At 43.0% G+C, this 27,897-nt stretch overlaps 1 protein-coding gene across 1 annotated transcript; it reads left to right on the top strand.

Moving 5' to 3' along the window:
- The first annotated feature begins 286 nt into the window (after positions 1-286).
- top2a (DNA topoisomerase II alpha) lies at positions 287-26,639 on the top strand. The gene is made up of 35 exons (XM_080020958.1): positions 287-396; positions 1,339-1,485; positions 1,618-1,708; positions 3,052-3,115; positions 3,248-3,393; positions 3,547-3,644; positions 3,740-3,952; positions 5,196-5,369; positions 6,317-6,418; positions 6,735-6,872; positions 6,971-7,109; positions 7,203-7,360; positions 9,188-9,313; positions 9,755-9,865; positions 11,162-11,267; positions 11,399-11,508; positions 13,159-13,251; positions 13,349-13,463; positions 13,545-13,666; positions 13,761-13,909; positions 15,382-15,613; positions 16,054-16,188; positions 17,401-17,601; positions 17,687-17,882; positions 18,473-18,564; positions 18,666-18,818; positions 20,119-20,202; positions 20,305-20,514; positions 20,989-21,109; positions 21,879-22,055; positions 22,855-23,017; positions 23,944-23,996; positions 25,261-25,365; positions 25,854-26,080; positions 26,266-26,639. Exons 1-35 carry the CDS (start codon positions 379-381, stop codon positions 26,407-26,409), a joined length of 4,713 nt encoding a protein of 1,570 aa, XP_079877084.1. The 5' UTR covers positions 287-378; the 3' UTR covers positions 26,410-26,639.
- The last annotated feature ends 1,258 nt before the right edge of the window (positions 26,640-27,897 follow it).

The following is a 27,897-nucleotide window of genomic DNA, read 5'->3' as shown; positions in this document are numbered from 1 at the left end:
AAAAAAAAAAAAAAAAAATAATAATAATAAAGTAACGCAGCATAGTTTGTAGGGAGGGTTAGTTTGGAAAATACGGAAAGCTGATTGGACGGAAATACAATACGCAGGCGGGCTTAAAATATGTCACCACGTCGGTGATTGGCTTTTCACTAGAAATGGGCGGAGTGATTGCTTTCTCGGTTTCTTACTGGAGGGGAAATTCAAACGGGCTGTGTCCGATTGGCCCCCGGTGAAAGCGCGCGGAGAGGACCGGGCGTTTCAATCTTCTTCTCCGCTCATCAGAGAAGGGCGCCCGGCTGGAAGAAGGGACTCCTGCAGCACCACACGTTTGGTTTTCAGTTCGTCTCCGTGAGCGAAAAAACGTAGAAAATAACAATAATGGCGGAGCCGCTGGAGGTAACTAATGTGGCAGTGTATCGCCGCTTTTTGGAGAGATGGCGAAGCGCAAGGAAGTGACCGTGATAACTTCTGTAGATTTAGCATGTAGCACGTTTAGCACGTTCTGCTCTCTGGGGGTCAACACCATGTTAAATGATTGAATTGGCACGACACTGAATATTAAAACTACGTGCTTGACTTTTATTTTTTATTTTATATATTCACCAATAAAGATGGTTTTAAGTTGTTATTGTTTTTACATTTTAGGAGCAAAGGTGGCTGGGTTATTTATTTCATTTAGATTTTTTTTTTTTTCCACCGTTGAGATGTATTAAGTGTCCTCTAGCACAATATGAAATCCCGCCAATTCTGAGCAGTGCAACCAGTGTTTCAGATGTTTATGGATTTTTATATATGGCTCTGAGGGATTCTAACACCCAAGTCTGGCAATCCAGAAGAAATAAATGACAAATTGAAATGTTGAACCAACCAGCTTTGCTTGCTAAAGCCTTATCAATACATCATTCAAGCGGGGTATATTACTACAAAAATATGCCTAATGTATGGAAATGGAGTTTATCACTACATTAACCACTATTGTTCTATTACCCCTTAACAAATCTATAATTCTATTCGGGTTAGTAAACACGTGGATCTGATTAGTATAGATCTTGAATTGACTGCACAAGTTGCATAGTGTTGTATTCTTCATTGTCAGTGAGGAAAGAAGGCTACTATCCTGGTATTATCATAGGCACCTTTTCTGTTCACATTATATGCTCAGAGGACTCTTTTTTTACATGGTGTACAACTCATTACAAGATTTATTCCAAATGAATATTGGCCCGGGGCCCTTCAGCGTGGCAGATACTGTGGGTTATGTGTGATGGATGGTAGTTTGCAGTCTTGACTGTCAGTTCACCCCGAAATAAAAAGCACCATTGTGTTTGTTTTCAACAGAACCTGTTTGAGAACAAGCAGCTTCAGAATAAAAAGAAGGACCCGAAGCGGATGTCCGTGGAGAGGATTTACCAGAAGAAGACTCAGCTGGAGCACATCTTGCTCCGGCCCGACTCCTACATCGGCTCTGTGGAGCCCGTCACGCAGGTACCAAGGTTACACGTAGAGTCTACTCTAATTCCAGATTCTTAAGGATGTTTATTTTTAACCGGGAAAAGGACATTGCTGTTGCGCCTTGATGTTTGTGCTCGGTTAACTCAGTTGGGTCTCCTTCCTCAGCAAATGTGGGTGTATGACGAGCAAGTGGGAATGAACTCCCGAGATGTCACGTTTGTACCGGGCCTCTACAAGATCTTTGACGAGATCCTTGGTAAGTAAAGCCTGTTGGGCTACATCTCGACTGAAGGCTTTAATGCTCAAATAGGAAAGGATATTTTTTTAAAGTTAAAATTGTTATTATATTGTAACTGTCATTGAGCCACGCCTTTCTTACTGGGGGCAGGCGGTTTACATACAGTACTGCAGCTCCGATCAGAGCGATCGGTTTCCCAAATTAAGCAAATAAACTCTTGATGTATTTAATTTACTGTGTGTCCTGCCGATCGCTCGCATTCTCACAGCCCAGTGTGTTAAATACCCCGCAGCCCGGCACGATCCGCGAGCCAGTGGTTGGGAGCCTCTGCACTAAAGATGGTCGGGTTTATTTCTGACTTTCATTGCCACATCTGTGGTATTACTGGATATTTTGGTCAAAGGCGCTGTCCCTTGTAGAGGGAAAGGTGCCGGTGTGCTTGTGCGTCTCCGCCGACGCGAACTTCGCACACTGTTACAGGGAATATTCTTTCTTCACTTTGTTTTGTACATTCTATTAGTCTAATATTGGATTGATACTAGGCATGTCACAATTCTCCAAAACAATGATATCTGACTTTCAAATTTTTATTTAAACTTTTTTTTTTTCAGCACTAACGGCTGTCATTGTTGGACTATCGAGTCTTGATTTGTAAAGGAAAAACAAGCGCAGAAAAAACGAATGCTATTTTTGCCAGACACTGGTAGTGAAAGACAAATTTCTACCTGCAGCTTCGATCAGAGTGTTTTTTCTCTCCAAACAGAGCAAATAAAAACTCTAGATGTATATCATATACTCCTTTTCCTGCTGCTGCGGAGCAGATCACAGATCACTCCTGAAAAAATCCTGCCCTTGTTCTCAAGGCCTGGTGGCAAATGCAGCCCATTTCTTCCGGATTTATTTCCTGCAGCCCTAGTGGCAGGTGGGCGGTGCAGTGTGCGTTGAAGGATGCTGAGCAGCGGACCCTCCAGAGCTGACCACAGCTCACCCAACTCCGAGCTGCAGTCGACACTCCACGGCGCACACTGCATTTGTTTACCGGCGAATCTTGATCGCCCTAATATGGCGGCCGTGTCAGACAAAATGACCCACAAAAAATACAGGGAGAATCGCAAACCTGATTCTGATTTTGAAGTTTGAAATCGAACGGTCATTTAGACGGATTTTTGATTTTGAATTGGAATCGTGACACCCCTAACTGATACATGATACTAGTATAAATCCGATACAAAATGAAACCCAAATTTCCAATGTTTACTGCAAATGGAACACAGTGCTCTACACTTTTCACCACGGCACCATTGTAATTATCAGATTATGACACTAAATCTGTACCTCCAAATCTTTGACGTTCCACATAGTTAACGCTGCGGACAACAAGCAGAGGGACAAGAGCATGTCCTGCATCAAGATCAACGTCGACCCGTGAGTATCAGACTGCCACCGGCCGAATATCTCTAATCAGTTCTCAAAAAGGCATTGGAGTAACAAAAGAGGGGCTATTTTCAGACTCCCATTTGTCCTTTTATGCAAAAAAATATTTTTTTTGTTTTCCAGTGAAAACAACATCATCAGCGTGTGGAACAATGGGAAGGGAATCCCTGTGGTGGAGCACAAGGTGGAGAAGGTGTACGTGCCTGCCCTCATCTTCGGCCAGCTCCTCACCTCCAGTAATTACGACGACGAACAGAAGAAAGTTACTGGTAAGGCTTGGAAGGTGGCGCACAGAGCACGTTGGTGTTACGGTTTCAGAGATCTTTTCATTCCAAAGAATAGAAAAGTATCAAGACGTTCTTCATCATATTCAAATACGGGCTGCTGTGCATGACCCGTCTGTCCATCCAAACACCCTCCAGGTGGACGAAACGGTTATGGTGCTAAGCTCTGCAACATCTTTAGCACCAAGTTCACCGTGGAGACTAGCTGCAAGGAATCCAACAAGTCTTTCAAGCAGGTGGGAACGAGTTTGCGCCAGCTCTTGGCCTTTAACCGACCATATTCCTAAACACCGGCCCAGGCTCACGCTCTGCTTTGTTTCCGGTTCCACAGACCTGGTACGACAACATGGGTCGGGCTGGGGACGTCAAGATCAAGGCCTTTGACAGAGAGGAGTACACCTGCATCACCTTCCAACCCGACCTGGCCAAGTTTAAGATGACCTCCCTGGATAAGGACACGGTGGCTCTCATGACTCGGCGGGCGTACGACATCGCAGGATCCTCCAAGGGCGTCCGTGTCTTCCTGAACGGCAGCAGGCTGCCTGTAAGTTTCCTTTGTTGTTGTGATGGTTTCACAGCGCTCATAAAGTGGAGACCAAAAAACCCCACCCCACCAAAAAATAGAAAGTATTGATAAAATGCTTAAATTCAGACCCATCCTCGTGTTCCACTATTCAGTGCAATAAAAATCCTCAGGCAGTCATTTTGTCCAGGCTACCGCTGCATAAATCATATATTACGACTAAAATCTTTAAATGCAGTCAACAATTAAAGCTCTAGCTCAACAGTCCAGTTTCTCTTGCTCTCACTCATTACGTAACCATGCTGCTCACTCAGTAGGCGTCAGAAAAGAAGATGTTTCCAATAGGGCTGCCCCCTGAAACAATCAAATTATCAGTCGGAAACCCGTCAGTCGTCTGAGATTGTTCAAATCGAGCATTGTTGTTGTTTTCTTTTTTTTTAATCTACAGTCAGTGCCCATTGCAATATCAGGATAAAAGAGAAGCTTACAAAAATGCACAGGGATAACATTTCAATGAGGAATTATAAATAAGGAGAATCATGAATCTATTTTTGTGTGTAAATCATCGCCGCGTCCAGACACGGCTCTTCATGTACCCTGATGGCACGAGCAACACGGAGAGCCGAGCCCCATGCCTCCAAATAAAAATAAAAAAATAATTAAAACAATGTGGGGACGGGGAACAGAGGAATGGGGCATGACTTGAAGCGTTGCTAAGATTATTTTCTGCGCAAAACTCACAGAGGGGGTGGTCGCGGCGAAAGTGTCCCCATTACGCGCAGTTTCGTTCCATAAGGAGATGTAAAATAAAAACTCATTGTTCTGGTGTGCCAATTGCTCCCGCTTCCACCGCCCACCCGTTGCCGCCTAAAAATACTCGCATTGCACAGCTGGATTTGATTCAACTGACAAAATTGTGAGTCGGGTACAGCCGTAGTTTCCAAACTTTATTTGACAAATATTGGCCTCTGTGGCTACCGCTTTCTATTTTTCAATGTCTGTGGAGAAAGATGCTCATTAAAATAGACATCTTTCCTCTAGTTTTTCGAATGAAACTTTCTCGAATGAAACTCATACTCAGCAAAATGTATGATAATTTCTACTTTTTAAATCCGTAATTTATTTTGGACTATCATGACTATCTGATGTCACTGACAAATGATTAACAGTATTGTTGTCTCACCTAGCCCTAGGCATTACCATTCTCACTGAAAATTGTGTGTGATTTTCGTATGCCGAAACAAGCCCTTTCTCTGTGCTGCAGGTGACCAATTTCCTCAGCTACGTGGACATGTATTTGAAGGATAAGGTGGACGAGCTGGGTTCTCCCCTCACCGTGGTCCACGAGGTGGTCAACGAGCGCTGGGAGGTCTGCCTCACCATGAGCGAGAAGGGCTTCCAGCAAGTCAGCTTCGTCAACAGCATCGCCACCACCAAGGTACTGTCCCAACGTGTTCAGCGTGCTGTCGTTTAGTGCTATAGATACTCACTTTTTGGCCTTCGAAATAGCCTTGACCTTAAGGCTGAGAATTGTATGTCTGAAATTGGATCTGCATTGTGAACAAATGTTTTAAAATTGTCTCTTGGCAGCTGTGAAGTATTTGGGGATTGATCAAAGTTGCAAGCTGTGTACCTCTGGCAATCTTGGTACTAGCTTGACCGCTGTCCCAGCTAGGCTTGGGCAGATTTACAATTAAATCACGCATCGTTTCTCGTATCGACATTGATGACAGACTATTTATTTTATTTCTTTTTTATCTGCCAGGAAAAATCAGAGCATTGGAATTGTGTAAGGGCCTTTTACCATGTTCTGAAACTGGAGTGGGGAGGGGTTGAGGGAGAGAGGGGGCGGAGGCTCTTGCCCTCTCCGCTCAGAGCCATCGAATAACCACTGGTGATCGAATCTCACTTCCTCGCTCTACAGGCCTGTGCCGAAACTTTAATGGGGCGGTTCTCAAAAAAATGAAAATAAAAAATGCACATGGACCCCCAGCTCTGGTTCTAGGCGTTGTGAATGCCATTTTTAAAACATTTTGAAAAACAACTTGGTTAAGGGACTGTGCCGTCCAGTAAAATGGAAAGCAACAGGAAGACTCCCTGTTGCTATGGTACTTAATTTAGTAAAAACTGGATGTTTTAGTGGAAATAATTTACTTGTAAACCATAAATCCTGCACTACTGGAATCGGAAGGCTGAATTTTCCACATTAAATTATGTTCTATGCGCACCCCCGATCGCTGCTCCCCAGCGATCGCCAATTGGAATATTGCATGATCGGCCAAGCCTAGTCCCAGCCAAACTTGTCCAAGCGGTTGGGACTTGTGGGGACTTTCTGTTGTTGAGACAACCGTGTCTGTACTGAGTGCTTTCGCTGCCCCAACGCAGGGAGGAAGACACACCGATTACGTGGCTGACCAGGTTGTGGCCAAACTAATCGACGTGGTGAAGAAGAAGAACAAGGTTGGGGTGACAGTCAAGCCCTTCCAGGTATGGTCTCCTTTCTCTCATCGGCTTTGGGGGTAACATGTCTGCCCACTGCTGGCCTCGGACCATAGGGATACACATATACCGAACAACATTTCAACAGTTTCATGTTTTTATCAAGTTTTGTTTAAACAAAGCAATGGCAAAATGCACTTGGTCTTCAAAATTAGCGATCTCATTATTTATTTATTTGTTTGTTTGTTTGTTTGTTTGTTTGCGACTGGAAATTGCTTTTTTGTGTTTGTTATGGTAAATCTGTATCCATAAGAACCCATGAGTGACGCTTTGTCTGAATTACTCCTCCATTATTTCATTTTAGGTGAAGAACCACGTGTGGCTCTTTGTCAACTGCCTGGTGGAGAACCCCACCTTTGACTCCCAGACCAAGGAGAACATGACCCTGCAGCAGAAGAGCTTCGGGTCCACTTGTCCACTGAGCGACAAGTTCATTAAACAGGTGACATGCTTCAAACCAACTGGTTATTGTAACTCTTGATTATTAATGGAATCAATTGCCACTTGTTGTTTATTTTTTACTTTATGCCCCCCCCTTAGGCTACTTCATGTGGCATCGTGGAGAGCATCATGAACTGGGTCAAATTCAAAGCTCAGACCCAGCTCAACAAGAAGTGCTCGGCCGTCAAACACACAAAGATCAAAGGGGTGCCAAAACTGGACGACGCCAACGATGCCGGTAATACATCATGACTTCAGTTTGCCATTTTGACACCCAACCCTCTCGCAGATTGCACAAACCATGGTTCCTGTGTGCCATGTCCTCTCTCAGGCGGGAAGAACTCGGCGGGCTGCACGTTGATCCTGACGGAGGGAGACTCGGCCAAGACACTGGCCGTGTCCGGGCTCGGTGTGGTGGGGAGGGACCGCTACGGGGTCTTCCCTCTAAGGGGAAAGATGCTCAACGTTCGGGAGGCCTCACACAAACAGGTCACACACATTCACCCACCCCCTATCCCCTACAGATGCATGTTGCACTGTAGCAAGTGGCAAAGCGCAAGTTGGGGAGATTAGATAGAGTAGGACTGGGGTAAAAAAAAAAAAAAGATCGATACTCTGATTCAATTCTTTCTGTTCAATTTGATAATGAGACTATCAATACCTAGTTTGGCGGTTATGCAACCATTCTCAGCTTAAATTAATTATTAACATAGTCATAAATTTCAATAATTAAGCTCCATTACACCGAATTTGTTTCTAATGGACAGCCGATTTTATACTGAAAAGTTGGTAGCAGTTCTCATTATGTATAAAATGTCTATGTATATCGATATAGATTCCTATTGCGAGCCATTTTATCAATATCGAATTTAATTGATTTTGAACCAAATTGCAACCCTTTGCATCTAAATCGAATCGTGAGATCCGGCCCAATACAGAGCCTTAATGGTGAGCGAGATTCAGAAGATTTCACTGGCCACATGCTTCAAAGCAACTGGTTATGCATTTGCCTGAAGCTAATGACAACTCGCCTCATTTGTATTCTAGTAGCCTTTCTAGTGATGGCTTAAAATTGGCCTTTCTAGTTGGATGGAAACGTGTAATTGCGGAATCGAACAATATTACAAAATGATTACAGTTATTTTAAATAATTGCCATCAGGCGGTTCATAATAACTGCGCCAATTCTAGTTAGGGTAAATAAATGCCTTATTTGCTCACAATACTGTTTTCTGGTCACTGTACTGCTGACTGTTCACATTGAGGTTATAATTCTGGCTCGCTTTCTGTGCCACAAGAAAAGTACTCCTTGTCTGAACACTTAGCCTTTGTGTGTGTCCTTCCAGGTTAATGGAAATTACGGTTTTGTATTTGATTCCTATTTCAAATTTTCTGAATTAAAATGTATCAAACATCCAGTTAATTGTACTTTTGCAGGGGATCTTCTCACATTAATACCTTTGTAGCTGTGATGGTGACCAGCACTAGATAATGCTGAGGAAACAACTGTCTTAAAAAAAAAAAATACATCAATACTCTATTAACATCAACAGAAGTATTGAGGCTGTACCTGAGACTGTTATTCACACCCAGGACAGTAATCTTTGAGATAGAATTTTCAGATAAGGCAGATAAACTATTGGTGCTAAATAATAAAACAAGATGTTTTATTGAGCATTAGTTTCTCTGTGCAGTAACCTTCGGCATGTTGTGACGGAACATTTTATATATACAGGTTCACTGAACGGCCTACCCGTTTAACAATCGTTCAGACTTAGGACCAGCTCTCTGACCAGTCTGTATTGTACAATACCATGCGTCTCAGTGTCAAGCATCTCACCGCACAACACCCTTTATATACACTGTATGCACTATATACGCTGTATGCACTATAAACCCTGTATGCACTATATATATACACTATATTCACTGTATACACCTCATCTCATCATCGTGCTCAGTCTCGTTCCCGCAGTCTGTCAGTATTCACTACAGTAGTGTTTACAATGGCCACGCCCCCTTACCGTGAAATAACATGGGTCCTCGCTTATCGACCAATTCTCTTAACGACCCGGTCCTAGTAACGCAACTCGGTCGTTAAGTGCGGAGTACCTATAGTCCAAATTCAGACTTTATGTAAAGAAAATGGACAAAGATTCTTGAAATGCAAGGCTGTTTTATTTGAAAACTAGAATTTTGGTTTCACACCAAACATGACACCCCCATACACGGTTTGATGATATAACATCAGATTCTGAATACATAAGATGTTTAGATGCATATGTTTTGTAAATTACCTCCTCTTCCTATTTCTCAGATTATGGAGAACGCAGAGATCAACAACATCATCAAGATCCTGGGACTGCAGTACAAGAAGAACTACAGCGACCCCCAGTCCCTCAAGAGCCTTCGCTACGGCAAACTCATGATCATGACAGATCAGGTCTGCATGCTAAAACAGCGTGTTTTATTGTTTCGTTTATAACCTCTCACTTATAGGACATAGAAAGAAAAAAAATGGGTGACGTGCAGATTCAAAACTTTCAACTGAAACTTTATTTAGGTCTGTAAGTGGAACAGTCACAGGGATTTGATCACGTGTTTATCATTCTTGCTGTGGGTTGCCCAAAGAAAATTATCTTTTAAATTATTCATTACTTTAAAGTAGTCACCTGTTATACTATTTTGTGTATATATAATTTAAAAAAAAAATCCCATATTTGTTACTTTATTTAGCTGCCATAACAGCCATACAACAAATTTACGCTATGTATATATGTATGTAGGTCCACCTTTACCAACAAGAATACAAAGTACAAAGCAGCCACAGTGAATTTGGAAAAACTATAAAAGCCGACTCTTCCTGTTTCCCAAACTGTACCAGGACCAAGATGGCTCCCATATCAAGGGGCTCCTCATCAACTTCATCCACCACAACTGGCCCTCTCTGCTCCGCCACGAATTCCTGGAAGAGTTCATCACCCCCATCATCAAGGTACTCATATTCTCTGGTCTTGTTTTAAAACAATATCCAGTTCCGCAAGAACCCATCATTTGGAGCCGCTGTTATCTTGTTTAACAAAAAAAAATTGAAATGCCCAAATCCAGCACCGGAAAAGTTTCCTGACCTAGAACGACATCAGTTTCAGCAGTCCACTGTACAGTGGTACAACAGATGGTAGTCTAACACTGCCATCTGGTGAATTAAATGGTATTTCACTGAAATTAAGCTGTCAGTAATGGGAGTTTGCAACGCTAAGCTATTTTAAAAATGTATACTATGTCTCAAATTCCCTTTTTTTTTTTTTTTTTTTTTTTTTTCCCCTAGCCAACCTATTGTGCTCCATTTCGCCAAGTTGATATATGGTCTCTGTGGTCCCCAAAACATTTTTTTAATTGTTTTTACTCAAAGTACCACTCAGATTATGCATTTGATCCATTTTAACATGTGTCCAATCTACCTTGTCTGAAAACATGCTGTTCCAGTGGGTTGAGCCACCCTCTGTGGCTCTGTCACCCACTTCTATGAATCAATGGGGTTTCAGCTTTACTCCAGATTCGTTATATTTCTCTGTTAACGTTCAGAGATTTCACCTTATCAGTACACTAAAATCTGTTGAAACAATTTGAGGCGAGAAATAAGCAATCCAGTTGCTGAATCTTCACTCATTAGATCTAAAAGGCCTAATTTAAATGTTTGTTCCAACTTTCACTGCGGTGTCTGGAGCAGCGTGGAGCTCAGAGCAGCGGGCTTGAGAAGAAGATTGATTGTTCTAAGTCACTTTGTTTTGGCATGTTTTTTTTAATTTGTTAATTCTATTTGAAAAGGAAGCAAAATTTCTTTGACATGGAATTAACAATTACAAACTACGGCAAAAGTAAGTAACTGTGACCCATATATAAGGGGTGGGAATCGCTAGGGACCTCACGATACAACACTATATTACACTATCTCTTTTACTTGGGTCCCAAAACGATAATATTGCAATTATTTGTTTTGCAATACACAAAGAATTAGGATGCGATACTGCAATATATTATTAATCCCCCCCATCGAAGAATTTTGTGTTTGCAATATATATAATAAAATATCGCTACGCAAATTTTTTTTCAGAGGAACCATGAGATCATTATAAGGAAGTTTTCTCAACATATTGTACAAATTTTCAAAAACCCAGAATGAGAATATATAAAAAATGTGATCAGGAAAATGGTGTGCTCACTAGTCAAAAGGGATAAAACTTGATTTGACATTGGCATGGTTCTTGAACCTCAAACCGTCTCCTCTCAGGTCTCCCACAAGAAGACGCAGATGTCCTTCTACAGTATCCCAGAGTTCAACAGGTGGAAGGATAACCAACCCAACTTCAGATCTTGGAAAGTCAAGTACTACAAAGGTTTGTGCCAAACCGCTGTGTGGTAGTAAACGGCAACAAGTAAGCCACACGCTCCTTTCTGAACTTGCCTACATCCACGCATGTGTGCGATATAATATCTAACGGGGTTTCCAATGGGTCCATCCCTCCAGGTTTGGGTACCAGCACATCGCAGGAAGCGAAGGAGTATTTCTCAGACATGCAGAGGCATCGCATTCTGTTTAAGTACGCTGGACCAGAGGACGATGAAGCAATTACCCTGGTGAGCCAGGCCGCCGTGTTACCTGGTTTATTCAGTCATTCCACACGCGGCTGTCATTCCAGGGCCTTGGGAATGGGCCGCTCTGATGGATTTGGCTTCCTCGGCGATATAGATTTATCAAACAACATCAGTTGATTTTGGATGAGTGTTTGATTAATCACTGTGCATCCTGATTTGATAAATGACTTCATTACAGGGGAAGGTAAACAACGCAAACCTTCCCTCAGGCAGCACTGGTCAAGCCCACATACACACATAAAATATGTTTCTCCCCTCTTTGTCATGCTGACAGCTTGGGTTCGGCAGGGGCGATGAAGCCAGTATGACAACAGTCTTGCTCTACAACAATGCTGTCGGGGGGGGTTCACTATTGTAGTGATCAAAAATGTTTGGTTTTGTGGCGTTTTTTCTCAAAATGCAACGCAAATCAATAGGGCTACCCCCAAATAGTCGACCAAACCTTAGTCGACGAGAAGAGTCTTAGTCGTCAAGAAAGAAAGTCACAAGAAAATAAATTAACTATTCAGGAGCTTCTTGTCAAAATTAACCTGAAAAGCCTATTTAGCTGGACCCGTGTTTTGAACGGGAGATGGTTTTTAATTTTAAACAAATTTTAACAAAATTAAATGTTTGTAATGTAACTAGTAACTAGCTTGCTGCTGGTTCTGACACATTCAGAAGAATGAATGAAGAGCCATTTAAAGCCGTTAATCATATTCTTCAATAACCAAATCAAATTTTAAGTGCCCAACAGGAAAGGTGCAGCAAGTGAGTGAGTCCGTGGCCTTGGGAAACGGCAAGTTCAGCACTTTAAAACTGGCAGTTCCCCGGAAGGGGGAAGGAGGAAGGGGCGGCGAGTAACAGAGTCCGCGGCTCCAGGAAGTGCGCCCGTCAAGTGGTCCCTGACAGGACGGCGACACAGAAGAAATTATCTTTACGCCACCTTTCAGTGCAAATTATGTCAATATGTAATTTAAAGGTTTACATCAATAAAATAATAATAGGGCCAAATTAGTTCAGTTGCTGTAATGATTAACCGGTTTCATTTGTGTGCACAGCGCTTGTAAATTCAATTAATATTTTAAAAGCTGGTTGGTTATTAGGTTTTGGATTTATCTGTAATGTTGCACAGTGTAAACAATGTTAGCTCATTCTTTCTCAGCCTCGGAACTCAAACCATTTTCTGATGCCCTAAGAACATATTCAAATAATTAAAGTAATATCATAAACGTGCGACGATCAGTCGACTAATGGCTTGACTTATAGTCAACTAGGAAAATCTTTAGTCGGGGGGAGCCCTACAATTCAGAGATTTGAGGGGTTTTGGGGGGGGTGGGGGTTCAGTAAAATTGTTGGAATTGGCAATTTTTGCACGTCAAATGGGGGCTATTATGGAGCTTACATACAGTAAGCGCCATAAAATCAGTACTGTATCATGAGGCTCTCCCTTCTCAGGGAAAGGGAGGCAAGTGCGCACTCTGATTTTGTAATTTTGAGGGAAAATTTCAAGCTCGTAAATATATCATTCATCAGTGGAATGTGCATGAATTATTGCGGCCACAATCTCCTGGCGGGACTGTACATTGAATAACATCAGACGATCAGATTATAGTGATCTACATTTAATCCTTAATCTCTTTGCTCTGACAGGCCTTTAGCAAGAAGAAGATTGAGGAGCGCAAAGAGTGGCTGACCAACTTCATGGTCAACCGGCGTCAGCGCAAGGAGAACAACTTGCCTGAAGTACGTCTCCATCAAAGTTACGATTTGAACTGTCAACCTTTGCCCCACCCTCCCCAATCATTTTGCTTTATACTAACCTTGTCCATCTTGCGCTCAGGAGTACCTGTACGGCGACGCCACCACCTCCCTCTCCTACAACAGCTTTGTCAACAAGGAGCTGGTGCTGTTCTCAAACTCGGACAATGAGAGGTCCATCCCCTGTCTGGTGGACGGTGAGTAGCGCGACCAAAACCAGCCAGTAGGAAGACGGGGTTTTGCAGAGTGTACAATGTGTGTTTGTATGTTTCTCTCAGGTATGAAGCCGGGCCAGAGGAAGGTCCTCTTCTGTTGCTTCAAGAGGAACGACAAGCGGGAGGTGAAGGTGGCCCAGCTGGCAGGTTCTGTTGCAGAGATGTCCGCCTACCACCACGGCGAGGTCGGGGTTCCCGTCTCTCAACCCAGCAACATGTCGGTGCAGGAGCTGAAAGGGACGGTGTAATTAATGTTAGTGCTATCGGTGTATCTTGCAGATCTCTCTGATGATGACTATCATCAATCTGGCCCAGAACTTTGTGGGAAGCAACAACTTGAACCTGCTGCAGCCTCAGGGTCAGTTTGGGACCCGGCTCCACGGTGGCAAGGACTCTGCCAGCCCTCGATACATCTTCACCATGCTCAGGTCAGCATGGGACACTATCACAAACAAAACCGTTTGGGTTTAACAGTCTCAGACTTGTTTGCCTAATCAAGCAAATAAAAGGTCTTAAAACTATTGAATTACCTCAAATTGTACTCTTAAGTATCCTAAATATTATAAGGCTCTCTTTCGATTTTTGTCAAATGGCAGAGCGGGAGAATGAAAACAACCTAGATTTTGGGGAGTGGACTATTGATTCTGTTCCCCTGCTACATTGTACTTACTTTTTAGGATTCTGGGTTGTTATTTCACTGAAAGTTTTCTAAAAAACGTTCATCCTAACGGAGTGTAGAATGTCTGCCTAATAACATTTGAACATGTTATGTTTGAACATAAATTACAATGCTCCTTTTCCCTAAAGGATTTAACTTGGTAAACAAATATAAAACTGACTGATAAAATAAACAATAAAAAAAAAAATAGAATATAAAATTAGGCATGTATGCCGAATATTAATATTTGAATAAATGATAAATGATAATATACTTTTTCAAAGGGGAATAAGCTTGAACCGAATTTAAATAAACTCTTAAACGGTCACATTAAATCAACAATTCTTGTACATTCATAGCTATAATAGTGTTTTGCTGCTGGAGCTGATGGGCGAGTCAAGCACCTGGCTTTACCCTCAGAGCTATCTGTAGAAATAGAATATTTGTACAGCATTCATTTATTATTTTGGTTTTCTTAGCCAAAGAAAAAATCCGCTAAGCCTGCCTGCGCACATGGATAGAACGTCATGTAATGTGGCAAATACGGTCTCCCCGTTACAGAAGTGCGGGATATTTTATTTCCGAGTAAAGTATTTACACAAAAACGAAATTAAGTCCCATAGAAACGGGGAGATGTGCGTCCCCATTCTCCCGAGAGAGGAGGCGAACAGGTTTTTTGTTTTGTTTTGTTTTTTTATTTATTTTTTTTATAATGGGATAGTGCCTTAACTCAGTTGTTTCATTCATGTAGTAAACATAGAAAATAAATTGATCTAAAATAAAAACACAGACACCGGAGTTGGGAACCATTGCACTGCTGTCTGGAGGAGAAATGAAAAAAAAATGTATTTAAAAGAAAGAAAAACAAAAAGTACTCCACTCTAATTCTCTGATTTAGGTTCAGATTTTTCATTTTCCGTACAAGTAAGAAACTTAGGGAGCAAAATAAATCAAAACCTTTCTCTCTGATATTATATAATATATTGCTATATTATAATCAAAAGATCTGCATATCTCTGCTCCAGACTCAGAACAGGGCACGATTTGTCCTGGCAGATAAAATGGAAAAAAACGTCCGTTATAGATGTCAGTCGCGATCGATGGAGTCGGTCGCCGACTGACGATTTAATTATAAATCTGCCCGAGCCAATGATGTAATTATTGCTACAGCTCTTACTGTATAACACAAAATGAGCAGTGTTTCAGGGGTTGAACACAGATTGTTGCCCGGTTTCTCCGCAGCCCCCTGGCCCGCCTCCTGTTCCCCGCCGTCGACGACAACCTGCTCAAGTACAACTACGACGACAACCAGCGGGTGGAGCCTGAGTGGTACATCCCCATCATCCCCATGGTGCTGGTGAACGGCGCCGACGGCATCGGCACCGGCTGGGCAAGCAAGATCCCCAACTACGATGTCCGAGAGATCGTCAGGAACATTCACCGCATGCTCAACGGGGAGGAGCCTCTGGTCATGGTGAGGACGTGAAGGACGCTCCTCTTGTGTCCGGCCCCCGATCAGCTTGGGATGAGTGGGAACAATTAAATTCAATTTAAGCCCTGATTTGGCTGTCCCAGACAAGTTAGATACTACACACATTGTGGATGTCCTTTGGGTGACTCCCAATGACGAAAAAATATGGTTACGGTTAAAACAAATCTCATTTGTTCCTAATCAATGGTGAACATTGAGCCGGTTTAGTCAGTGATAATGGGAATTGGGAGGTGATAGAACTGGCAGGCTAAAAGAAAAGGTTTCTTGGTATGTTTGCTTTTTTGTTTGTTTATTTATTTATTTTTGCCTCCTGAAATGAACCATGATGAACCATCATGCATCTGTACCTCGAAAATCACTCATTCTGGTTTTAATTTCTTATGTCGATGCCGAAAAAGAATAATTGGCTTTGCTCTTGGCAGCTTCCCAACTACAAAGGCTATAAGGGCACTATTGAGCAACTGTACACCAACCAGTACATGAACATCGGAGAGGTCGCCATCATCGACTCCACCACCATCGAGATCTCCGAGCTGCCCGTCAAAACCTGGACACAGGTCAGCCAATCCCACTTGATCCCTATAGTGCAGCGGCCCTGCAAGGGTTCATGTTCATGCTTATGTTCTCATGTTTATTGTTACAGGGTAATATCTTATATATTACTTTATATAGTATTCAAGTAGAGATTGCCAAAAAATGTCCCGGAAACTAATGACTGAGTGTTATTTTTCTTTCAAATCATTGTTGCTTTGAAGAATAATTGACCATTGTGATATTGCCTCGTATGCATTGGAGTTTCCGGAGGGAATGCTTATAGAGGGCAGGGCTCCAGACTGTGACCATTTAGTCTCATTTTAGCAATCATTTTTGGAGACAGTGCTACTTAATTTTGTAACTTGGAGCGCCAGCGCATCATGCAAATATGTCAATATTTGGATTGCCTTTTTAAATATTTTTTTATTTTTAATCAACATATATCATGTGAAACACTAGGGGTGGGTGTGTGTGTGTGTGTGTGTGTGTGTGTGTGTGTGTGTGTGTGTGTGTGTGTGTGTGTGTGTGTGTGTGTGTGTGTGTGTGTGTGTCTTGGGCGATCATGCCAAATTTGAGTTGTCCAATCGCGGCCCCTAGCCACTGCCTTCTCCGGGGGGAAGAGAACCCAGACCGGGAGGGGGAATTATTACACATTTATTTGGCACCTACGCTCTTTATCTTTCTTTGTTAGATTGTAGAAAGCGCCCCCCCCAATAAAAATAAAGAACAAAGGATAAAGCCACTTTATAACCGGATCACTGTGCTGCCCCCTGGTGAGACCCTGTGTCTGTCATAATTAATGACAGTAGTGTACATTAATGACCAAATATCTTAAGTTTACATTTGCTCATTTATTATTTGGTGTTTTGAGTTTAAAGAAAATCACAATTTAACCTTTTTTTATTCCCTGTTTAAGTGCAACTTTGTGACTTTTTCCTTTAAAATTAAACTGCACGCTGTTATTTCTGTAAATTGTCTTTGTAACCAAAGCATATATCAGTCATACAGTTAAGATGGAAAAAATATGAATGTTTTGCGTTGCATGTTGATTTCAGTGGTGCTCCTAATTTTTGTGCTGGTGCTCCTAACATTTTCAGAAGTGAGGACCAGTGCTTCTAGTGGAAAAAGTTAGCCTGGAGCCCTGGAGGGTGCTATCTAGTCTGGAATTTAAAGGCCCAAAGTGGTGTCCGAAGAGACCCATCCCCCTTAATCGTCCGTCTCCTACCATTGTTCAGGCCTACAAGGAGAACGTCCTGGAAACCATGCTCAACGGCACGGAGAAGATCCCGGCCCTCATCACAGACTACAAGGAGTACCACACAGACACCACCGTGCGCTTCCTGGTGAAGATGACCGAAGAGAAGCTGAGGGAGGCAGAAGTCGCCGGCCTTCACAAGGTCTTCAAGCTGCAGAACCCGCTGACGTGCAATTCAATGGTAACAATTATGATTGAGGTTGTCCTCTTGTTTTCCCCCCCTTACTTATTCAAATACGTAAGCTAATGAGCTGATAATGTTTTAGGTGCTGTTCGACCACGTGGGCAGCCTGAAAAAGTACGAGTCCGTGCAGGAAATCCTGAAGAGCTTCTTTGAGCTGAGGATGAAATACTACGTGCTGAGGAAGGACTGGCTGGTAGGCATGTTGGGGGCGGAGGCCGCCCGGCTCACCAACCAGGCCCGCTTCATCCTGGAGAAGATCCAGGGAACGCTTGTCATCGGTGAGCCTTACCCTCCAAAAAAACTCCTAAACATTCTGATAGAAGTGCCAAACAGTAGAGAAGGAGAGCTTTGAATAATTGCTTTGAAAAACATGAGGTGAAAGATGGCAGAAATGGAATTGAAGTTGACAATGTCATCAGTGTAAAACTGAATGTGTAATGAATTAATTATGACTTGTAAGTGGTAGCCGGTCATGTTATCTATTAAATGTTATTATATCAATATAGATTCCTATAGAACAGACCAGTGGTTCTCAAACCTTTTCTAGCTAAGTACCCTCTTCACTGGCATTGGGAGGGGAAAAAATTGTAAGTAACCTAAATTGTGTACTGTTGGTGTAGTGGTATGTGTTTGTTTTTTTATTAGCATTATATTTAAACAAAATATTTTTTTGGGGTTAGGGTTAACAGACGCATTATTTTTAAATTTTGGCACACTCCCAGCAGTACCCAAAGTACCTCTAGGGGTAAGAGTACCCCCATTCGAGAACTAGAAGATCCAGAGTTCCAGCCCAATACCCATCCCTATTATCAACCCCATAATTGTGACTTTGGAGTGCCTGTCTAAAGATGTTTCTGTTGGCCTTCAGAGAACAAGCCTAAGAAGGAGCTGATCCGCATGCTGCAGGAGATGGGTTACGACTCTGACCCGGTCAAGGCTTGGAAGCAGGCTCAGGAGAAGGTAGGGCTTCTGCCAACAACTCCCAGCAGCAGGTCTCTGCCACGGCCGACTCCATCGACTCATTCATTTAAAATGTGAATGTCTGCTTCATGTGCTGCCAGAACGAGGAAGAGCTGGATAACCAAGAGGAGGAGGAGGAGGGGGAAGATAAGGAGGACGCCAGCGGGCCAGACTACAACTACCTGCTGAGCATGCCCATGTGGTACCTGAGCAAAGAGAAGAAAGAGGAGTTGTGCAAACAGAGGGATGCCAAGGTGCGATCCTAACATGGCCCAGGGCACGCTCGCTCTCGGACAATCTCGCTCTCAGGAATTTGTTCCAAAAGTTGAAATATTCTCCGTTGAGTAGGCTTGAGCCGATCGTCGATAATATAGAACATCGAGGTATCTGCCTCCGATACCCCCCCACCCGTCTGCGGGACCCCGGGAGCATTGTTTGGAGAAGCGGAGCACACAGACAAAGCTCCTTCACTTGCACGCACAGAGAGGATGTACAGTATGTTCGCGTATGCGCACAACAGCGAGGAAGCATAGGGAGGATTTGGATGTGGTGGCGTGGGTGGTGCTTATGTTGCGGCTCCAGGTTATTACTTGAATTACTAAAATTATATTATAAAAAAAATGTTGTACAGAGCTGCCAAGTGTCACGCTTTGACCGTGAGACGCATATCAACCAGTTCACGCGCCACACCTTGTACTTCTCACGTTCAGAATGCTAAAATAAGCAACATTACATCCTTTTTTTTTTTTCTCTTTCCTTTTTCTACGTATATATTTCCTCGTTTGCACTTGCTTAGTGCCGTCACTGTTCGTGTGGTGAACAGGAGATACTTTCAACACGCACATTACGTTAACGCCCCCGCGCAACTTGTGATCAGTTCGCCGTGATCCGGCAAAACAAATTCAGAATGTTTTTATTGTAATCGAATGAAACAAAAAAAAAAACCCCTGTGAACAGTCCCTCTTACCAACCCCCACAACGATGATGATCATATCGTGTATCACAGTATAACACTTGGGCCTCGCCCAAGCCTACTGGGGAGCAGATGCCACTGTTGGCAATCAATAAGATAAAGAACAGAAATTTTAGGCCGATATACTTCAACAATAAATATTTACAAAAGGTAATTTAACTCTTAACTCAATGCTTTTAAATGAACATTTTTGAACACTTGTCACCATCAAGAGCACTCTGCTGAGTAATCAGTCCGTTTCTGTTCCTTGGTAAGTTGTGAACGTTAGTCTTAGGACACGTAAATGGACTGGCAGGCTCTGTTATCTCAAGCCATGTTGGTGTGAAAGTAATTTATCAGGTCAGTTAAGCGACTTTATTATGGTCTTGGAGCATGTATACCTCAAATAGTCTCTACTGCTTTTTGAACCTTCTGTTACTTTTCTGATCTTTCTCACAAGGTGTGGATTGAGTATTGTCGCTGCTCACATTTCAACCAATCCAGTAATACTGGATTCCAATAATGAGATTCCACTGTAATTTAGACGATCTGTTGGTCCCAAGTACATCCTCCTCGTTTCTTACTCTGCTGCTGTGCGACAGATGACCGAGCTAAACACCTTGAAGAGAAGGATTCCGTCCGACCTGTGGAAGGAAGACCTGGCTCTTTTCACCGAGGAACTAGAGGTAAATCCTCACCAGCTGAAACTAACCCCTTATGAATTAACTAAATTTTGGTTTGTTTGTTTTTTGAGGAAATGTCATCACTGTCACAAATCTCTCACTTAGCGTGTGGAGGAGAAGGAGAAGGAGAGCAACCTCCCTCAAGTTGTGAAGGGCAAGACCGGCAGGGGCAAAGCCATGAAGGTGAAGCAGGAGACGCTGCCAACGCCGCAGGGCCGGCGCGTCGTCCCGTGCATCACCAGTGCCATGAAGGTGGAGGCCAACAAAAAGGCGGACCTGAAGAAGGGAGACGGCAAGCGCGGTCGCAAAGTCAAGGTCTGTCTTTCCCTTTTGGCCTCTCCTGAAATATTGCCTCTCGCTGTCAATACACGTAAAAAAACAATATGATGTCCCTGGTTTGTCATTTTGAAACAGTGTGAAAGCTGCAAATGCTATTGATATAAGTAGTCCTGCTCAAGTTGTCTTTTTATTGGAAAATGTTATTTAATTCCTTTCCATTTTACTTTTTCAAAATAATAAAATAAAACAAAAACAGCAAAAAGCACCTATAAATAGAAATAACTATTACCACTACTAGCAACTGGTAAATGATGACAGTGTGAAACTAAAGATGCTTTTATTATTCTACATGCATTCATTGGTGTTCTATCACCCCTAAATATATTAATACATTTCATTTCATTCGAGTTGAATATGTAAAAACAAATAAAAACATACAATAAAATAACAAAAAAAATTTATAGTGTGTGTGTTAATATGAAGTGTTGGAATGCTGTCGCCTTATTTCAGACTGACAACGTGGTGATGAAGATGGAGTTCGAAGGAGAGGAGGAGAACATGGAGCCAATGGAGGAGAAGAGCCTGGCGGCGCGACTGAGCAAGAAGACCAAGGCCCCGGCCAAGGAGAAGGGTGAGGACACACTGTCCAAGTGACATCTCTTATGAGGCTGTCCACAGGCCCTTAAAATGTGTGCAAATATCCATTAAAGGTGTTAATTAGTCTTGAATTTGAGGTCTTAATTTATCTATATATTTATTCCGTCAAAATGAGTCATATTCTTCTGCATCAGACTCAACATTTCTGGTGTTCTGAAACTCTTAGGCTACCACTGAAGCTAATGTTTGAGAAATGATTTGTCCAAAAAGCAGGGGCGAATTCACCAAGAAATGGATTTCGGCCGCGAATAGCACCATGAATTGTGCATTTGAGAGTCAGTACGCATTTAGGCCAATTTACAACTTAAAATAATTGTTGGACAGTAGTTGTTTTCATTTTAAGTGTTTAATGAAAATATTAGGAAATCCTTGGAGGGGCTGCTGTGGGGACCTGACGGGGAGATTTGAAAATAATATAAATTGTCCGGTGGCGATGGACCCTGGGTTTTCTTATTATAACAATTTTGTCAATATAATTTACAGATCACTTGAAAGTGATCTGTAAGGCATGATACCCCTTATTAATGTGCTTAAATTGCACCAGCTCTCTGAAGACAGTAAAAGTTTCATTCTAACTGCATGTGGCTATTAGCGCCAGTTTTTTGTGAATTGGCTCATTTGTATCGAGAGCGGCCAATTTTGCACAAAATATATGAATAATACTTTTAAATACATTTAAATTTGCGTAAAAAGGGTGAGTTTTTATTCTGGCAACTAACCGTGAGATTGAATCCCATCTGCAGCGGCGTCTAAAACGGCTAAGCAGAGCACACTCCAGTTCAAGCCCATGACCAAGAAGCCCAAGACCAAGAAAAACCCCTGGGCCGACGACGAGTCGGGGGCCGACAGCGAGATGGAGGTGTCTGCCGAGGAAGAGGAGGCTGTGGCCCCGAGGGAGCAGAAGGAGCGCAAGACCAAAGGTGAGGCCTCTGACACCCCTCCCCCGAATCCTGACCTGATCTATTCTAACAATACAATTATTTTATTACTTCATCAGGACTTTAAGCTGATCCGATCCAGGAACAGTTCAAGTTCAAGTGATTATTTGTCACATACATACACATATGGTCGTACATATATGCAGTGAAATGTCATGACACCCGGTGATTACGCACAAGCTCTATAAGCTCGAAAAATACTCAAACGTGCGTAATCGACACACGGTTCTCACGCAGGCGGCCGCAAGGGGCGGTGTCACAATCACGATTCTGGGCTCTATAATTATATAATAGGATTAATTGTCTGTGTTGTATTAAATATACAGCTGTCAGACATGTGTTCAGTGAGTCTTGGGTGGGTTTTTTTGTTTGTTTGTTTTTTCTTTTTTTCTTATTTTAATTTCATGATTATTTTTGTTTGTTTGTTTGTTTGTTTATTTATTTGAATTTATTTAAAAAATATATATTATTAATTTGTTTTGTTTGTTGGTTTGTTCCTACCAGACACTAACATTAAGGCCCATGAGATGCAATCAAGGCAAGAATATTTAGGGCTTGAAAACCTAAACACTGACGCAAACTCTGAGGAAGTTTCCTGAGACTCTCCTCATCCTTCCTCTCACTTTAGGGAAACAAACTGCTGGTCCCCATAATCAGACACAGACGTTTAATTTAAAATAAATCATTCCAAGAAAACACAAATAAATCCCATACTACAAAAAAACCCTGAATTTGTTTACAGGTTGTTAATGCAACAAATGTGTGTTTCGGGTTTCCCAAGGCTCGATCAACTTCATCCTGTCCGACAGTGAGGACGAGTTTGACGACGGTGCCAGGTCCAGTGCTCCCACGCGGAAGGCGGTCGTCAGCGACGACGACACCAGCTTCATCCCGGAGCCCAGCGACACAGACTCCCCAGCCCCTCCCCCGAAAGCTCCAGCAGTGTGAGTTGTAGCCACGGCGCCGGTACAAAATATTATACGCCCAACTTATTCAACTGGCGGCTCATGAGCCGTTTTTTTTTTTACGGCCCAGGTTGTATCTGCTTATAAATGTATAATAGGCTTGGGCGGTCGAGCAAAATCACAATCGGCGATGGCTGGCGGGGGGTTGCGATTGCCGGTTCTATGGGGAAGGGGGGAGTAGCGTGGGTGCATACAATGTTATGTAATACGGCAAATGCCGTATCCCCATTACAGAGGTGCAGAATTTATTATTTACAACTATTTACACAAAAACATGACCTTTTTAGTAAATTAAGTCCCATAGCAACGGGCAGTGAAGCAGCATGGGACAGTGGGGACACGTTAGATGTTCAATATTTCTTTTTGTAATCGGACAGAACACAAAAAATACATCTAAAATAAAAACACAGGGAAATCGGCACGGGAGTCGGGAACTGGCGCGTGCGCACGGTGCACCACTGACTAGAGGAGATGTAACAAATAAATCTACTCCACTCCAATTCAGTGCATGGTGCACCGTGGGATCTGCCAGGTTTATTTATTTATTTATTTATTTAGGCGTGGGGAGACTCTTATTTCCCGACCAGATATCAATATGACACAGTTTAATTATTTAATTTAATTATATTTAGTTGATAAAAGTGTTTTTATTTAAAATAAGTGCATTGTAGAGACAATGCAGACAATAACATTAGCGTCAAATATAAATGGTTAAACAGCAGTAGTAAATAGTCAATAAAACTGTATAAATGTGTTAATAACAAGTTGTCCCCATTTGCATCGGTTGTGGTGTAAATGTGACCCTCTAAGGTTGAGTACCTCTGTTTTACACACAGCTGTGTTTTTGCTGATCTAACTGACGGTTAAACCTCACATTGTAAACTTTGTTCTATCTCCTCGCTCAGGAAGGCGAGGAGCAAGTCGACGGCGGCGAAAGAACCCGAAAGCAAATCCAGCTGTAAGTGTTTCCGCAGGGCAAACTCACTTACTACCCCAGGATAATTCAATATTTATGTGCTTATGGTTAAAGCAACAATAAAGCGTAAGCGCAAATTCATTACAACACTGCTAAATATTTTGACGCATTCACACACGTTCAGACCGCCGGACCCGTAGTTAAAATGGCGCCAACACGTATTGTGTTTGTAGCTCTGCGATAGTGGAGTGGTCTCTGTGTGCGCCCACAGAGAGACTTACACACAAACAACAATGCCGTGCGAGAACTCCCTGGCCATGTATTATGGTCGGCGACTCACCGCCAGCTGCTCAGTGTGCTGACTGCAGAGTGCGAGTCCTCCTCCTTTGCGCTCGCCACTTAACTTAGGCACAGTTCCAAGGCCGCAGAGCTGGCAATAAGCTAAGGCTAGCTCATGGTAAAGTGGTGGAGGTACAAGCTCTATAATGTGTCGGTAGTGATTGGGAATATGAACTTGCTGGCAGCTCCGGTGAGGAACCAGAAGATCTACAGAATGTAACTTACTGTTTCACGGAAACATGGCTAACCGGCAACACTCTGGACGCTAATGTGGATTTACCGGAATTCACCACTGTGAGAGCGGACGGGTACATTCCTCCTGTATGGGGTAAACACAGCCGGTGTGCCCCATTGTTTGGAGTGAGAGCAGCTGCTCCCTTGAATAAACAAGGTTTCTGCACTGTCTTGCAGATAAGAAAAAGCAGTTTCCATATGATACTGCACAATGCAAGCAGTCCAAAAAGTTAAGGGGGGAAAAAAATGAATTACACAGACAGAGCTACTGGAGAGGCTCACACTCAAGTCACCGCAGGTCAATTTGCCCATCTGTTGTTGCCTGTTGGACTTGAGTTTTCCATGTTGTGATTTTAACATTATTTATGCTTAATGCAGTACCTTTAAGAGTTTCTCCACAATATATGTAATTGTTTTGGGTTGTTAATTGATCTCCAATTAACACACATTTGCATAAAGCAAGCATACTTGTCCACTCCCAAGAGGATTAAACGATTGAAAAATGTGTCATTTGGTAAATTTTGGGCAGATAAACAAAGTTCAAATACTTTGTGATTAATCACAATTAACCATGGACAATCATGCGATTAATCACTATTTAATATTGTAATAGATTACCAGCTTTACTAAATGTCAACGCACAGGCCTGAGATGTGATTAGGAGCTCAGTGTTTGACCTGTTTTGTGTGTGTGTTGGGGTTGATTTCCTGTTTTGTTTTTATATTTTTTGCAGCGCAGTCCGAGGGCGAGCCGGTGCCGTCCAAGCCTCCAGCCAAGCCCAAGGCCAAGAAGGCAGCCGCCGCCAAGAAGCCCCCAGCGCCCAGGAAGAAGGCTGCAGGTACCGAACCCTCTGTTTTTGTTTTGATTTTTAGACAGAGAGAGAGAGAGAGAGAGAGAGAGAGAGAGAGAGAGAGAGAGCATTTATTGTGTATTTAAACTCCATCCCTCTGATTTGACCTGAAGCTACGACCTGTGGTTCTGTAAGCCCTCCCTCCCCTCTCACTCAACATCCACTGATACACAGCACTGAGTGCAGCAGTACTTTATTATCCACCGAGGTGTAACGCTGCACTGTGAGCTCAAATGGGAAGTGGGAGAGTTATAATACAGTGACTCAAACACCCCGGAGACTCCCTGTTACACTGCTGTGGTCCTCAAAATGTTTTTCCAAGGTTGGCAGGTCTGGCCACATAGTATATTTCTAACATTATAGAATTCAGTTTGTGTTTTTTGTTTTTGAGTGTGCGTGTGTGGGGGGGGGGGGGGGGATTGTGCTTAAAATGGATTATTATTATTAATGGATTCACACCCCTGTCCGTACTGCAGATGTGAAGCAGCCGTCGATCCTGGACGCCCTGTCCAAGCCAAAGCCAAAGCCCGGCGCCAAGAAGGCGCCCGCGTTTGTGTCCGTCGACTCTGACGAGGAGGTCGCGGCCCCGGCGCCGGCGAAAGCAGTCGCCAAACGCAAACAGATCCAGAGCAGCGACGACTCGGACAGCTGCAGCGGGAACCTCATGTCCCGCATCAAAGGCAAAAGCGCCGCAGCCAGCAAGGTGAGCAGCGGGCCCGGCACCGCCCCTTCCTTAGATAAGTAGAAATGAATACAGAACAGTATACGGAGCATTGAAATGGAGATAAAGTGGAGAAACTCCTCATTTCAACACGTTTAACATTCATCAGCATCATGGTCACTATGATAACTTTGTAAGCCCCCCGTCCTGTTTGCTCTCGTCTGTAGAAAGCTAAAAAATGGGAGGACGACGCTAGCTTCCAGCTGTCCGACCAGGAGTCTCCGGTTGCCGTGGTAGCCAGGAGCAAGCCGTCACGTGCCAAGAAGCCAGTCACGTACAAACTGGACTCGGACGAAGATTTCGGATTTTAGCGGATATTCTACGCACCACTTTAGCTTATAACAGTTTAAATAGACTGCATTCACACTCAAGGTTGAATTTTTATTCATGTTTTTTTATTCGTATGAATTGTTCAACTGTGTTCAATTCCTATGAAGGTGCATTTAAAGATGGTGTTAACTGCAAAGCTTTTGAGCTCTCTTATGTACGTTGTTGTTTTTTGTTTTTTTTTATACATGTTTTCCTCTTGTAAATATTTCAGTGGCTGTCAACGTTTACCTTTGTTTACAAACAATAAAAGTTGTTTATATGGAACAGCTTGTGCTGCGTTTTCACAATGTCAGAAAGGAGCGGTGTAAAATTGTAACTTTCACTTAAACGTCAGCAATTTGACACGGTTAGGTTTGATGGTCTGGGAGCTGAGGCCTGGACTATGAAGCAGGGTTTGGGGTCCGCGAGCTAAGTTCAGGTTTAGTCGTTCACTTTTTACCGGCGAACATAGCTCCAGAGCAGGTTATGTTGGATATAAACGATCAACACGTATAAAAGCACCGTGCCGACCAATCCATTTTCTTGGGAAAGGACACCACCATTCCCAGAAGATCCCGTGGATCTCGGTGTGCGAATGGTGAGAGGGTCTCTGAGGAAGGCAAGAGTTTTTAGAGAACGCTAAAACCCTTTTGGTTTCCTTGATGAGTATCTACATGAAAGATATAGATTCTCATCCTGACTGCGAGGGAGGTGACAGGGAAGGCGTAGCCACCCCCGGTCGGGGCTCGGGCGCACCAAACCTGAAATATTTAATGATAAAAACATCATTTTCTCACGTTCCATTTTTAATTTCAGAACAATCAAAACAGCCCCTGATTGGTTTTCTGATTTTTGGACTCAATTGCGTATGAAACGATGGCATGATACAGGTATTAACAGTGGTATTGATAAGCCTAATCATCTTCACATTCACACTTTTTTTTTTTTTGCTTTTAGGCTGGATTATATTTGAAAATTCTTTATATTTATTTAATATTGGAGGTTGCTCATCTTCCGTAAAATATGCGTCTAGACGAGTCTACCATGCGATTGGTCGTGTGGCGCGAACGCCGCCATTTTTACCTGAGCGCGCTCACAGCTAGATTGGGGAAAACAATTTGGGTTGCGCTACAACCCTGACCCACTGCAATGCTTGTGGGTTCCGCATACAGTTGGGCTTGTATCACCTGCCCGTAACCACTCGGCGTAATTCGGCAGCTGTCAAAACAGCCTGCGCCGGTGCTGACGCCGTCATGTCGAGACCGTAGAATCTGGTGACGTGTAGTGTGGTAGTCCAGGATGCAGCACCGCACACACACACACACACACACACACACACACCACCTCGACCTGAAACGCCTCGCAACGACGCCGGCGAGGTAGCCACAGCTCCAACTAGAGAGGGTAAGAAAAAAGGGGATTCACATAGCAAAACATTTTGAAGTTTAGTGTTCAATTCAATATTCCTAATTAGTTGATATTATTTTTAC

The sequence above is a fragment of the Zeus faber genome (genome assembly GCF_960531495.2).
Source record: "Zeus faber genome assembly, chromosome: 20".
Classification (NCBI taxonomy): Eukaryota; Metazoa; Chordata; class Actinopteri; order Zeiformes; family Zeidae; genus Zeus; species Zeus faber.
The sequence above is the reverse complement of the archived record's forward strand: the minus strand, read 5'-3'. Positions and strand labels throughout refer to the sequence as shown.